Here is a 15,101-nt window from a genome sequence, read left to right on the forward strand (position 1 = left end):
GGAGGGGTGGTCAGGCGAACGCAGGCGTGCCAGTGCGTTTCAACGCCGTTGCAGGGGCGTGCAGAAATTAGCCTGAGCACTCATAGCGTGCGATGAAGTTAGCAATATCTGAGTAAGGTCAGGGCTTATGCAAGTGTGCGTGAGGCTGCGATGGTACTCGATTGTACCGATGGTTTTGCAGTCTCGCTAAACATTACGGGCGTGTGTAAGGTAAAGTGGGCGTCCTTGTGTAGTGCTGCGGTGGCATAGCGATCGCAGTGGATTAGCATACTATCGCAGTTGAACTGCGTGCGTAGTCGCTATTGCATTAGCAGTTGCGATCCGTAACAAATCAGGCCCTTAGTGACCACACGCTATACTTACATTAGACAAATTTCATAGTAAAAATAAGGTCACAGGGTTAGACAGGCAGATGCATTACACACTGCACTCACAAGAGCCGCATTTCATCCATAAAACCGCTGTAACCTGAAGAACAATACTTATGGCCACCAGACCATATATATGTAAAATAATGTTGGTGGAGTCGTCTATACAAGTCTGGACTGATTGCTGCCCACACAAACTAGATTATTTCCATGAGTGCTTAGACCAGTGGTTCTCAGACTGGGTCCTCAGGACCCCACACAGGTCACATTTTCCAGGTTACCCAGCAGGTGCACAGGTGTATTCATTAGTCACTGACACATTTTAAAAGATCCACAGTGAATTATTTAACTTGTGATTCCGTGTGGAGACCTGGAAAACATGATCTGTTTGGGGACCTGAGGACCGAGTTTGAGAAACCGTGACTTCGACTGATTGGCACCAGAGATTAATGCATAGTCTCTGCTCCTCATGCCTATTTCTAACACTGTGTTGACCTTTTCAGGTCACAGAGGCGATAACTTTGGCAGTTGTCGGACTTTGTCGCTTGGCCAGGTTGTTGTACGGTGACTCTAGAACCCTCGGAATTCTCCCATTGGAGAGTGTCCTGTAGATGACAGATATACTTGATTGCGGCTCTGAGGGTTTGCACTTTGCTAAGTCTTCTCTCCATAAATTCCTGGGGAAGGTGCCTGCGGAGCTTGGCGTAGCCTTCATTCACACACTTCACTCGCTGTCTCTCTCTTTCATTCCTCTTACGGATGTAAGACGGTTCGTAATAACCTTCACAATTCCCATATTTCTGGCAGTTAGCCGGAGAAGGGAGGCTGTAGATGTTGCTGTAGTAATAGTCTAACCCAGGAGAGTCCACATAGGAGACAAGAGTCATGTCCTGACAGCGGGGGAATGTAGACATCTCCGGGGGGAGATGAAACATCATTGACTGATCCAAGCAGAATGGTGGCAGTGACAGCTGGGCCATATTCAATGAATCATTGGCAGGTGGCATCTTCTCCAGATGGTTGTAAAGGGTACAGTCCATGTCCAATCTGCACATAAATGTCACGTAACAACATGTTATCAGTGCCAAGAGAGGTTATAACTGAAGGTACAATCTATTTCCCCAGCAAAGGGAGAGAGGGAAGAGCGTAGGCCGAAAGTAAAAGGGAGAACGAGAGGGAAGAACGTAGGCCGAAAGCAAAGAGAGCGAGAGGGAAGAGCGTAGGCCGAAAGTAAAGAGAACACGAGGGAAGAGCGCATGACAAAAGTAAAGAGAGAACAGCGGTACTTTAGGTTGAAAGTAAGAAAGGGAAGAGCGTAGGACGGAAGTAAAGGGAGAGGAAAGAGCGTAGGACGGAAGTAAAGGGAGAGGAAAGAGCGTAGGACGGAAGTAAAGGGAGAGAGGGAAGAGTATAGGGGAAAGTAAAAAGAGGGAAAAGCGTAGGACAACAGTAATGGTAAAGAGGGCAGTTTGTAGGATGAAAGTAAAGATAGGAAAGAGCGTAGGACAACAGTAAAGGGAGAGAGGGAAGAGTGTAGTCCAAAAGTAAAAAGAGAGGGAAGAGCATAGGAGGAAAGTAAAGGGAGAAAGAGAGGGAAGAGTGTAGTCCAAAAGTAAAAAGAGAGGGAAGAGCATAGGAGGAAAGTAAAGGGAGAACGAGAGGGAAGAGCGTAGGACGGAAGTAAAGGGAGAACGAGAGGGAAGAGCGTAGGACGGAAGTAAAGGGAGAACGAGAGGGAAGAGCGTAGGACGGAAGTAAAGGGAGAGAGGGAAGAGCGTAGGACGGAAGTAAAGGGAAAGAGGGACAAGCGTAGGACGAATGTAAATGGAGAGCGTTAATACTGTAGGACGAAAGAGTATAGGATGGAAGTAAAGGGAAAAGAAAAAGTAGAGGGTGACAGTGACAGTAAAGGTCAAAAGTAAAGGAAGAGCGTAGTACGAAAGTAAAGGGAGAGAGGGAAGAGCATAGGACGAAAGTAAAGAGAGGGAAGAGAGTAGGATGGAAGTGAATGGAAAGAGGAAAAAGTAGAAGGAAGAGGGGCTGACGTAAGTAGAAGGTAGAGGGGCTGACGTAAGTAGAAGGAAGAGAGGCTGACGTAAGTAGAAGGAAGAGGGGCTGACGTAAGTAGAAGGAAGAGGGGCTGACGTAAGTAGAAGGAAGAGGGGCTGACGTAAGTAGAAGGAAGAGGGGCTGACGTAAGTAGAAGGAAGAGGGGCTGACGTAAGTAGAAGGAAGAGGGGATGACGTAAGTAGAGGAAGAGGGGATGATGTAAGTAGAGGAAGAGGGGATGACGAAAGTAGATAGCATTATACATTCTGCCAAGAAAGAGTAAAACCTTGTGTAAAAATAAAATATCAGAAAATAATCTATTCGGACAGAACAAGACAGGAAAACCGTTCTCCCAGCACTGGTGAGATTGGTAGAAGTCACGGTTTAGTTACATAGCAGTACAGCTGTGAGGACACAAAAACCAAGATGGAACCAGGAAAGGACAAGACCAGGCTGGGAGAAAGGAGAGGGGGGGGGGGGGGGGGGTGCAGCACAGGGGATAGTGATATAAATATCATTACAGTCACTGATCCTCTTACCTGGACGTGGCGGTAAATAATACTCCATGTATTCAGCTGAGCAATTTATACAGGCTGGGACAATGCGCTAAGTTGTGTACACACAAAGCAACGTGGGGATTCTGTGTCTTAATTCCATAAGTGTGATCAGCAAATAGTACTAAACAAATAGAAAAACAAGACGGACAAAGAGAATATTCTGCAGCTGCTGCATCACTATCAATACAGGTGTTTTATTCCAAAATAATAAAGGGGGTAAATGAGATTGTACCAGCAGCCCGAGAGCTGTGTAGTGTCTGGAGCTCGGAGCACCCCAGCGCGGCAGGTCACCTCTATGTGACTAATGGATGCCCACCTACAGTAGTTGCCATGCAGGAACCGTGCCTGTCATTCATCAGCTGCAACAGTCCCTATGGTGGGCATCTTAAACTACAATTAATGCCATGTACATTCTCTGAGAAGAGTAGGTCTGTCAGCCACCAGGATGCCAATACCCCCATACTGGTACAGCTATATAATGGGGTCAGATCTATCTCCCAGAATGCTTTGCCACAACCTAGAAAGATGTAATTCATCACCTAAAGTGCATTTCTGTGCCGGGAAAAGTAACTTATCACTGGAACTTTCTATTAAATAATGCCAAACCGTACTCATAAGTATTTAGACAAACAATTACAAATAAAGATACATGGATACATGATGATGGGGGGGATTTATTCTATGAAGATCAAGCTTCCTGCCTGTTAGATCTCTTAAGGAATAATGCACAGAATGACCAGTAATAAGGACCAGTGACCTGTACCGCTAGGTGCTGACCCAGAACTGGTCACAGTTACATCCTAAACCGAAGGTGCAGATTGTGTGTAAATGCAAAGCTGCAATTATGGAGAGATACGTGCAGGCGGGCACCAGCAGCCTATGCGCCATGCTTGCACCAGGTACAGTCTACGTCAATACTCATTCACGATTGGGCTTCAATAAAGCTGCAAATACTTCTCTAACGCAAGTGGCATAGTATAAGTTCAAGAACAGTACCAATCGATGAATTTCCAAAGGCTTCATCCCCACCTGCCCTTAGCAAGCCACAAATAATATTAGTTTCCCAGGCATATATGTATGTCCCGGTCTGCATCTGGTCACATCTGCACGACCATGTACATTAGTGTACTCAGCCTAGATTAGAAGGCCGCTTACCTCCTCCATCCTGCCTCTCCAAGCGCAAGTGCCATAACCAGGCAAATCGGCATAGGCACATGGGAGTGCGCCCACTGTTCTGGACATGCAAAAAGCAATTTCAGACATGATGCGCTGCGCAAACAGGCGTAGAAGACACGCCATAATCAGGCCATGGACTAGTGCCCGTACTACGCAAGACACCTTCAGTACAACAGGAGAGTCCAGAGATGACACACAGTTCAGTCCATCAGTTTTTATTATTCAGTCTTATATACAAAATGGTCAACAGCTATAACGTCGTCTACAAAACAGCGTTTGTAGGAGGAGAGCAAGAAACTGGCAGGTGTTATACGCAGGCAGAGATCCATCCTCTGCTATTACAGTATATTCTCTACAGCAACAAGACTCATCCACATACAGTAGGTGCTGGTGCCTGTCTACATTATCATAGAACTCCCTCCATTACAGAGTGACCTACACACCGGGCCCTATCTGCTCCCAGCAGACCTGATTACAGAAGCCAAAATGTGGAGATGGGTGTGGTTTTATGTGAAGTGGGTGTGGCATGGACAGGCTGGGCGTGGACCGGGTAGAGCGTGGGGGCATGGCTGAACCGGTCCTAACTTTCTATGGATTATGTACCAGACGTCTGTTCCTTTCCCCTCTCAGGGTTCTACAGCCAGAGAATACAGTGCATGGAAGAGATGTATTATAAAATATACAAAGTACATGAATATGATTATTCCCTGCAGTAATTATTATCAGGCTACTCAATGCTTAGTGAGGGCTTCATCTCAGAAATACATTTCTATATTATATAACTACTGACGGGACATATGACGGCAGCCACTGACCTATATGTCAGACCATTATGGGCTATTATATGATCTCAGAGAACCTTATAATTTACAGAAGGGGAACATAAAAAAAAAAAAAAAAAAAAAGAAATGATATGCATGCACGGATACACAAGTCCATCCGCAATACTGTGACAACCTATAGTGCTTTATAGAATTAGAACCGGTGACAATGACATCATTAATTTAGCATCCAGTATTAGGTACAGTAGTGTTCATTCTAGCACCCTGCACGTAATAAGTGAAGAGGGCAAATTTTAATTTTGAAGGGCAAAAATTGTATACACGACGTATCGCTACAGCTAAAGTAGCTATAGTGATACATCAGGTCTAATAGGTTACCCTCCAAAATTGAAATATGCCCCCCTCACTGATCACGTGCAGGGTGCTAGAATGAACACTAAACAGCATTTGCAGCCCTGCGTTAGAAGACAGAGAGTAGCGTTACTCCATGACATGGTATCTCCATTAGCTAGATAGGAATGATGGAATCCTATGCCTGGTCCGGCAATGCAGCACAAGTGAGAACAGAGTTACTAGTGGCACTCAGGGCACAAAGTGGCTTTTATCACGGAAAACGGTGAGATGATGACCCAACGCCGGTGTCCAGTCTCATAACACGAACTCAGTAATCAGCGCGACGCCATTTAGCTACAAGAAAGGATCGGTCATGCAGGGAGTCCGCAGGCGGCGTCTGGACAGTCCACTTACAGCCAGACGACAAATCAGGAAAATAGATATTGAGGTCCTTCAATTAACCTTTGATAATTAATGAAGATATAGGAATCACATAGAATAATACTGTGATAAAAAACAAAAATCAATCAATGCAGGAACTATATACACAGGATTACATCCGCAGTAGGAAAGAAATAATATATTAATCATCTTATTAGGAACATCCAGCTCCTCATCATCAGAGAATGAGCGTTTAACATGGGTTCCGTTCCGAGAGGGAGAGATGTTTGCACTCTGCCGCGGCACAGGCTTCGGGAAGACGGAATATTAACTACTGCGCCTTCCTCTACCAGCCCCCGCCTCTCCGCTTAGCTCAGTACAACATGGCGGTCGAATACAGACTTGCGCTGTTCTTGCACCTGTAGCTTCCAGCGCTGCTGGGCGTACTCCACTTTGTTTAATACATTGGCGCGGCTCCTGGAACGTGCCAGCACTTCATGGGCGTTGGCGAAAGGCTGCTGATCCTGAGGGCAAAAAAGCATTTAAAATTAGCATCAAACACTGACGAGGCTTCATTCCCTTTCAGCTAAATTGATTTGGAAATCAAAATCAATTATGAGATGTAGCACCAGACTGTTTGATCATTACCATAGCGGCTTGCCGAATCTAAAATACACGCCATACAGTATATAAACCAACTTCCAATGACACTACACCGGTCTCCGCAGCTATACGTAGCCAACTTGCATCCTGATACAATTCAAATCCTGTCAATGTCTGGAAACGTTTACATATTGTAATGTTATTACATGTTATTAGGGTTTAGTGATCGTTAAGGGTTCTAAAGAACAGACGGACGGTGCCATGGAGTACACATGGAGTACACAGAACATCCAGTATTTCAATAAAGCACCAGGACCCCTCCCCGCACACCTGGAAGGTAGCAGAAGAGTTTGTGGGAACAGGTGAAACGTTCTGCATTTCACCAATAATGGGATTATCCATAAACCATGTTAGCAATACCCTGATTATTTATATTAAATGTCAAGGAAAACATGAATATACAACCAACTGATCTAATGAATATAAATGTGTTCATATTAGCATGCCATCTATCCATTCCTTTACTGAAAGCAGATAAGAGATAACTGGTGCAGAGGAGTTGGTGCTTCTCTATCTTGCATCACTTTAAATAATGCCTGTATACATCAGGGTTTCCCAAACTCAGGGCTGATTCAGAGACGGGCGTTAATGCTATCGCAGGTGCGATTTCTTATGCAATGCAGCTGCGTGTAAATATCAGTAACATCGAAGCACATCGGGCGGCCTTCTTGCCCCCCCCCCCAGTAACCACCCCCGAACACTGACTACCTGTTACTCACTTTGTGTGCGTCCGTAACCACGCGAAGTGCGACTTAATCGCAGCGCATTGGCAAACAGTCGCTCGATCTGCATCCGTAATCCCCATTGCGTCCATCTCGGTACCAGGCCCTCAGTCCTCAAGGCACCCTAGCAGTCCAAGTTTTAAGGATATCCATGCTCGTGCACATATGGTATCATCAGATTGACTAAGGTACTAATTAAGTCACCTGTGTTTAAGCATGGATATCCTTAAAACCTGGACTGTTAGAATATTTATATGTTATTCTTAACTGCTTCTCAGCTGCCACCTGCCAGGGTAGGAGCACAAGTGACAGCCCAATATAAGTGGCATAGACGCCAGGGCCGCAGAGACATATGGTGGGCCTGGGTGATACAAGGGGCATGGCCACACCCACGTGCCCCGTGCAGAGCTAAGTAATTCGACTCCTACACAGCTGGCCCGGGTCCCTCCAAAAAGCATGGGTTCGGGCAATAAGTACCCAGCCCCCTGATGGTCATTTCCACAATGTTCCCCCTTTCTGGGCTGGTAGTGGTAGCGTCTAGGAACCCATCGTATATAGGTTTATTTGCATATTGCAGCACATAGAATATAAGAATATTTGGGGGCAAAGCATAATAATATAGCAAATTAGAAGCAAATTGAAGTCCTTACCATGGGGAGATTACAATCTAAATTAATTCATTTACACAACGTAAACTATAACCAAACTCCTATATTTGTTATTGAATTAAATCAGAAGCCTTCTAGACAGCAGTTGGCACCCTGACGCTCTCCAGCTGTTGTGGAACTACAAGTCCCAGGAGGCATCAGAGATTGCTGCGCTGGTCGGCGGTCACTATGAGCTGGTGTTAGACGCAAGGTGGACAGTAAAAGCGAAGTTCTCCTCCTTTATTTAATGTCCCTCTTTAGCCCAATCAGCCCAGAACCTGATGCTGCATAAAACGTGCTGAGAGATAAGAGTTACAGAACAGTCTATTCCCGACTCCATTCTGTCTCTAGCCAGTAATTACAGTTATATTGCAGCTACAAAAATAACCTCTTTATAACAAGTGACGCGATCATCCCAGTAACTGTTTATACAACACTCAGCAGCTGATGGGGAATTGGGAGCCTCCGGCAGGTGGGGATCAGGTTACCGCTTATTATAATAATCAACATGAATTAATGATAGAGCCAGGTGTCGGTACACGACATGTACTAGCCGTGGTCTTATTACCATCACAGCAAACACACGTCTACACTGCTTTGTAAACAGGGACTATTGTTTGGGGGCAAGGAGGGAGGTTATAACGTGTTTTTATTCACCTATAACGGGTCATTAACAAAAACAGCGATACCAAGAGCTACAGGCCTAAGTTATTATACAGAAACCCAGGTCGCCCCCCCCCCCACCTCACCTCAGTCTGAGAATCAGCTTTATAGTCATCAGCAGAAGGTTATATGAGAAAGACTTTGTATATTACACTTAAGAGTTGTACACTATTGGATAACCTCCGTCCTCACATCTTATTTGAAACGGATAAAAAGGGTTTGTTCCACAGATGATGCCTCCTGCCTAGAATGGCACCCTGCAGCCAGAACCTATGCAGCAGTGCCGCTTGGAGCGTCTTTAGGACGCTTCAGATGGTCACACCGCTGCCCTTACAGCTCCCCCCAGCATCCTCAGGATGCTCCAGGCATTACTGTAATCACCAGCGATTGTGGCCCCACCCCCGTGTGATGTCACATGGAGGGGCGTGGTCTGCACCAGGCCCGTGAATAATGTTATATATTTTTCTAAATGGTCCTTGGCATAAAAAAAGGTTCCCAACCTCTGTTTTAGAGGCTGGATCCCCTGTCAGAAGACATGAAACATACTTGAGTGGCGCCCCCTGCCCATGGAATGGGTACTGCATGACATGGTCACACTCACCCCAACATCGTCGTCATTCTGTATGAGCTGCGAGTGGCCGAAGAGACGTCTCTTAAGCATGGGCTCCACCAGCGTCAGGTACACCATATAGAGGAGGAGAAGGCCCAGGATGGAGAGGTAGATAATGATGGTCACCTAAAGGGCAGAAGAAGATCAGATATAGCACACCACATCTTCTGAGAGTCATTGGGGCAACTGTATAAAGCCTTCTAGTGAGTGGAAATGTTGCCCCATAGCAACCAATCAGCTTCGAGCTAGCATTTAGTAAGTGCATTCTCTAAAATGGTAGGTAGCAGCTGATTGGTGGGCAGAAGCTGATGGGACTTGATACAATCGCCCCCATTGTCTCTGCAAGACCTGAGCTTTCCATCTCACAACTTAGAGGCGATTCCACCTTCAGACAATTTTAACAGGACAGGACAAAGCATTTCTGTCTGTAATAATGCAAAGCCCTGGGAATGTATATAGTAAGCACAGTTCTTTGTGATCACTCTGGGCAGGCTGTGGGCAATCTTAGGGGCTTATGTCTGACACCTCTTTACCTGCCCTCTGACATATGTCCTGTCCTCTCCTAACTGGGCCACACCCCCATGACATCACACATATTGTTTGCCATTAGCCACTGTGTTTAAATAATTATCACAGCTCAATCAGACAGACAGGAGAGCTCTAGGACGGTATTACAGGGAAGAGAAAGTAGACAATGGAACTGTACTATAGGGTGAGCTCTACAAGCTGACTTACTGCCCAATTATAGAAACTAGGTAAAGTCTGGTAACAAAATAAATAATTGTACATCCATCCGTTAACATTTACATTAGATAAATACAAATGGCAAAATAAAGGGTTAGAGACCCTTTCATTTATTCGTTTGCACATTCTCTCTGCAACTCTTAACAAATACATTGGTTTTATTTATTTCTGGTTACTGTGGGTGTTTTCAATAAAGTCTTGGAATCATTCAGTCTGACCGGTTTACTTTCATTACCCTTGTAGAGGACACTGATGAAAACTGTTTTTCGGATACAACTGTCTCCATAGAGCAGTTACATGTTGTATCCAAGGGCAATGAAAAATATACGACCTGTTGCTATAGCGCAGAAGAGTACAAGACATAAACTTGCTCTTCCCGCGGATGTATGGGCAGCCATTGTATGTATGGGCAGCCACTTCTGTGCTTATAACTCATGTACTATTCTTTACGATCACACCCAGCTGCTGACATCTGCAGAATGAGAGACCATGTAGACACAGTAACGAACCTTGATGGTGACCGAGCTCCTCTCTTCGTATTTGCATTCACAGCGCAGGCAGTACGCCTCCACATCCGCCCCCGGCACTGGCATGGGGTTGACCACATGGAGGCAGTCACTGGATGGATAGAGCAGTCACATGTTACCATACAGGATCATACATAATGTATATACTGGTCTGATCACATTAGCACTGTGTTCCATTTGGCAATAGTAACAAGGTTGGTACACTGTATAGTGTTCATTCAGGCACCCTGCACCTGTCAGAACCCGTGCAGTTCCTCTTTTCAGCCTGGGGTGTCGCTGTCTGCACTGGTGCCTCCAGCACACTCAGCTGATGCAACACACTGCTGAGATACAGACCCGAGTGTGCTAGTCATTGGACGGAGAAGCCAGTCAGCTGACTGGCTCAGTAACACGCAGTTGGAGCGCACGGTAATGGAAACAAAGAAGCATGGAGACGGGAAGCACAGAACTGTTCCCTATATTAGTTGTTATTGCGGATGGCGATTGATTCTCACAAAGCACCAAGATAATGAGATCTGGTCAGGCTTAAGCCAAATACACAAACACATTACCTCCCCTTCCACGTCTCTATCTAATGCAGAATGATGGAAGAGTGTTACTTAAATGCTAATGTAGAACTGAGCATCTGACAGTTTATTTCAATTCTAGGAGGAAAAGGAGCTCTTTGGTGCCCCTTGTACAAACTAGCTATAGCGTGCTAAAACTGCGCACCCCCCAGTGTGTACTCTGATAGAGTGTTTAGCACAGATGGGAATACTGTGAGCAATTAGACTTCTTAACAAAAATGTATAAATACCAGTGACCACTTAAATGAACTACAAGTTGTGTGAGGAACACCGTGACAGCAAATTACAAGGGGAATCTGTAACACCGGATGGTGGTAAGGATGATGAGATTGTCAACATTGAGGAAGATGACCACTGTTTGGCTAAAGTCCATTACTAACTGGGATAAGATCCTTATTTATTATACAGTCCAAAAACCAATGCCAACTACCAAAATGTCATCTTTAGCGGGGGCCCAAACACACCAGGCACTTCAGTCGCAAAAGTGGCATTCTCTGATGCTGAACTGCTTGGTTTGTTAAACTGTGCTTGTCCTTTTTAACATGGTGGGCGTACACAAAGACAATTCCATCCTGCAAAAATTCACATTACGGGTTTTAGCCAGCTTGTCAGCGTATCTTCACTTTTAAAATCATCACTCTGCTGCTGCTATCCCTCTGCCCCGCATACATGTTGCACATGTCATTATATAACCTAATCAAAATGAAAGAAGCCAAACGTCTGCCTCAAAACATTTAATTTACCAGCTTGTTAGGTGTAGCTTTTATGTAACAATAAATCAGAAGCCTTATGTTGGTATGCCGCTGATAGTAAGGACAAACCGGGGTAACACCGAGAAATACAAAAAGGTTTGATTATGAACTTTCCCAGATAAGCTCAGTATTTTCTTAAAAGTTTAATTTCATGCTGGTAAATCCATCACTAGAAGGAGTATGAGCTCCAACACTGTGTGGCTGGGCGGACTCCGTACAATACATGGATAAAATAACTTAGCGGCCACCCCAATAAATGATTGTTACTTACAAACTTGTTTAGGCTCTTATACTGTTTTGTAGCTTTTTACATTAAAGACATGTTTATATGTGTATTCGTATTTTATACATGAGCATTATATCTGGCAGTCTTGTGTCCTAGAATTTCTTAGGTAATTCGTTAATAAAGTTATCTTGAAGAATCAAAAAAATAAAGTTATAACTGTGCCAAAGCCGTAATGCCTGAAACTATACAGGGCAGACACAATCCTCCAGATACTGAGCCACTCACCAGTCCTTCTGTGTCACGTTCCTGATAAATATGTTGCCGGGTTTATCTTTATAAGGGGGGCAGATACATTTACAGCGTATGTCTTCAGAATTCTGAAAAACACATTGAAACAAAATAGATAAAAAGGAAAAAATTAGAGGAAAAACTATTGAGTAGCAGAGAAGTGTGGACGCCTGATTGGTGATCGGAATAATGGTCATTCCTCATCAGTCATTATATATATGACTCTCATATTATTCAGGACAGTGACTACTATAGAGACCTCAAATATTCTTGGTGCACTGGCCAGGCCGGGAGTCCTCTGGCCAGGCCGGGAGTCCTCGGGCACTGGCCAGGCCGGGAGTCTCGGTGTTGCTGTTATCACAGTGTCACATATCCTGCTCACTGGATATGTAAACTTTGAGGAGTGGGATTACCTTCAGGATACTCTGGGGTCTATTTACTAAGCCTTGGATAGAAAAAGGTAAACGGAGATAAAGTACCAGCCAACCAGCTCGTAACTGTAATTTTTCAAACACAGCCTATGACATGGCAGTTAGGAGCTGATTGGCTGGCACCTTATCCTGTAAAATATTTATTCTCAGCATTTAGTGCTGAACATTGCACATGTAGGGAGGGGGCTCAGTGTCACTGTACATAAGGGAGGGGGCCCAGTGCGGTCATGGTATATATGGGGGACTCAGCGCTGATCACTGTATATATGGGAAGGGGGCTCTGTGCTGATCACTGTATAGATGGAAAGGGGGCTCAGTGCTGTCACGGTATATAAGGGGAGGGGGCTCAGTACTGTCACGGTATATAAGGGGAGGGGGCTCAGCCCTGATCACTGTATATATGGGGAGGGAGTTAGCCCTGATCACTGTATATAGGGGGAGGGAGTCAGCCCTGATCTCTGTATATAGGGGGAGGGAGCTAGCCCCGATCACTGTATATATGGGGAGGGAGCTAGCCCCGATCACTGTATATATGGGGAGGGAGTCAGCCCCGATCACTGTATATAGGGGGAGGGAGTCAGCCCTGAACTCTGTATATAGGGGGAGGGAGCTAGCCCCGATCACTGTATATATGGTGGAGGGTGTTAGCCCCGATCACTGTATATATGGTGGAGGGTGTTAGCCCCGATCACTGTATATATGGGGAGGGAGTCAGCCCCGATCACTGTATATATGGGGAGGGAGTCAGCCCCGATCACTGTATATATGGGGAGGGAGTCAGCCCCGATCACTGTATATATGGGGAGGGAGTCAGCCCCGATCACTGTATATATGGGGAGGGAGTCAGCCCCGATCACTGTATATATGGGGAGGGAGTCAGCCCCGATCACTGTATATATGGGGAGGGAGTCAGCCCCGATCACTGTATATATGGGGAGGGAGTCAGCCCCGATCACTGTATATATGGGGAGGGAGTCAGCCCCGATCACTGTATATATGGGGAGGGAGCTAGCCCCGATCACTGTATATATGGGGAGGGAGTCAGCCCCGATCACTGTATATATGGGGAGGGAGTCAGCCCCGATCACTGTATATATGGGGAGGGAGTCAGCCCCGATCACTGTATATATGGGGAGGGAGTCAGCCCCGATCACTGTATATATGGGGAGGGAGTCAGCCCCGATCACTGTATATATGGGGAGGGAGTCAGCCCCGATCACTGTATATATGGGGAGGGAGTCAGCCCCGATCACTGTATATATGGGGAGGGAGTCAGCCCCGATCACTGTATATATGGGGAGGGAGTCAGCCCCGATCACTGTATATATGGGGAGGGAGTCAGCCCCGATCACTGTATATATGGGGAGGGAGTCAGCCCCGATCACTGTATATATGGGGAGGGAGTCAGCCCCGATCACTGTATATATGGGGAGGGAGTCAGCCCTGATCACTGTATATATGGGGAGGGAGTCAGCCCTGATCACTGTATATATGGGGAGGGAGTCAGCCCTGATCACTGTATATATGGGGAGGGAGTCAGCCCTGATCACTGTATATATGGGGAGGGAGTCAGCCCTGATCACTGTATATATGGGGAGGGAGTCAGCCCTGATCACTGTATATATGGGGAGGGAGTCAGCCCTGATCACTGTATATATGGGGAGGGAGTCAGCCCTGATCACTGTATATATGGGGAGGGAGTCAGCCCTGATCACTGTATATATGGGGAGGGAGTCAGCCCTGATCACTGTATATATGGGGAGGGAGTCAGCCCTGATCACTGTATATATGGGGAGGGAGTCAGCCCTGATCACTGTATATATGGGGAGGGAGTCAGCCCTGATCACTGTATATATGGGGAGGGAGTCAGCCCTGATCACTGTATATATGGGGAGGGAGTCAGCCCTGATCACTGTATATATGGGGAGGGAGTCAGCCCTGATCACTGTATATATGGGGAGGGAGTCAGCCCTGATCACTGTATATATGGGGAGGGAGTTAGCCCTGATCACTGTATATATGGGGAGGGGGCTCAACCCTGATCACTGTATATGGGGAGGGAGTTCAGTACTAATCAATGTATATTTGGGGAGGGAGCTCAACCCTGATCACTGTATATACGGGGAGGAAGTTAGCACTGAACACTGTATATATGGGGAGGGGGCTCACCTGTTCCTCCACGGCCATCACTGACGCGAGCAGCAGGTAAACCACCGCCGTGTATCCAGGAACCCCCAGACCCCGGAGCGCAGCCATCATGAAACAATCTCCCGATTTCACCGACCCTTCTGTCAGCTGATTCTACAACACTGCCCCACTTCCGGGTCCATGTGCACCTCGCATCATCTTCCTCCAGTACCGGACAGCACTCACATTAGTTCCGGTACAGGGGCTGATTTACCACGCATGCCCCCTGCCGGCCTGGCTGTGGCTCTGCAGGCTTGTTACAAAACAGTGGGGCCTGTGGTCAGATGGTAAATTCCCAATAACTCTATACAGACCCATAATAACACTGCTCCCCAGAGCATGGTCACTGACAGCTATTTAACCAAGGGCACTAATAAAAAATGTAATTCACAATTTCTAGTCATTAGCACGAATAAAACAAACAAACA

General features: G+C 46.1%; 2 protein-coding genes across 2 annotated transcripts; both read right to left on the reverse strand.

The window, feature by feature from the left end:
* Nucleotides 1-847: 847 nt before the first annotated feature.
* Nucleotides 848-1,408, reverse strand: ASCL3 (achaete-scute family bHLH transcription factor 3). The gene has a single exon (XM_088447086.1). It carries the CDS (start codon nucleotides 1,406-1,408, stop codon nucleotides 848-850), a length of 561 nt encoding a protein of 186 aa, XP_088303212.1.
* Nucleotides 1,409-4,350: 2,942 nt separating this feature from the next.
* TMEM9B (TMEM9 domain family member B) lies at nucleotides 4,351-14,892 on the reverse strand. Its single transcript, XM_088447087.1, has 5 exons — nucleotides 14,656-14,892; nucleotides 12,053-12,144; nucleotides 10,206-10,314; nucleotides 8,944-9,078; nucleotides 4,351-6,171 (listed from the first exon to the last, which is right to left on the reverse strand). Exons 1-5 carry the CDS (start codon nucleotides 14,743-14,745, stop codon nucleotides 6,016-6,018), a joined length of 582 nt encoding a protein of 193 aa, XP_088303213.1. The 5' UTR covers nucleotides 14,746-14,892; the 3' UTR covers nucleotides 4,351-6,015.
* Between the last annotated feature and the right edge of the window lie 209 nt (nucleotides 14,893-15,101).

The sequence above is a fragment of the Taudactylus pleione genome, unplaced genomic scaffold (genome assembly GCF_031769625.1).
Source record: "Taudactylus pleione unplaced genomic scaffold, aTauple2 ptg000418l, whole genome shotgun sequence".
In the NCBI taxonomy this organism is placed as follows: domain Eukaryota; kingdom Metazoa; phylum Chordata; class Amphibia; order Anura; family Myobatrachidae; genus Taudactylus; species Taudactylus pleione.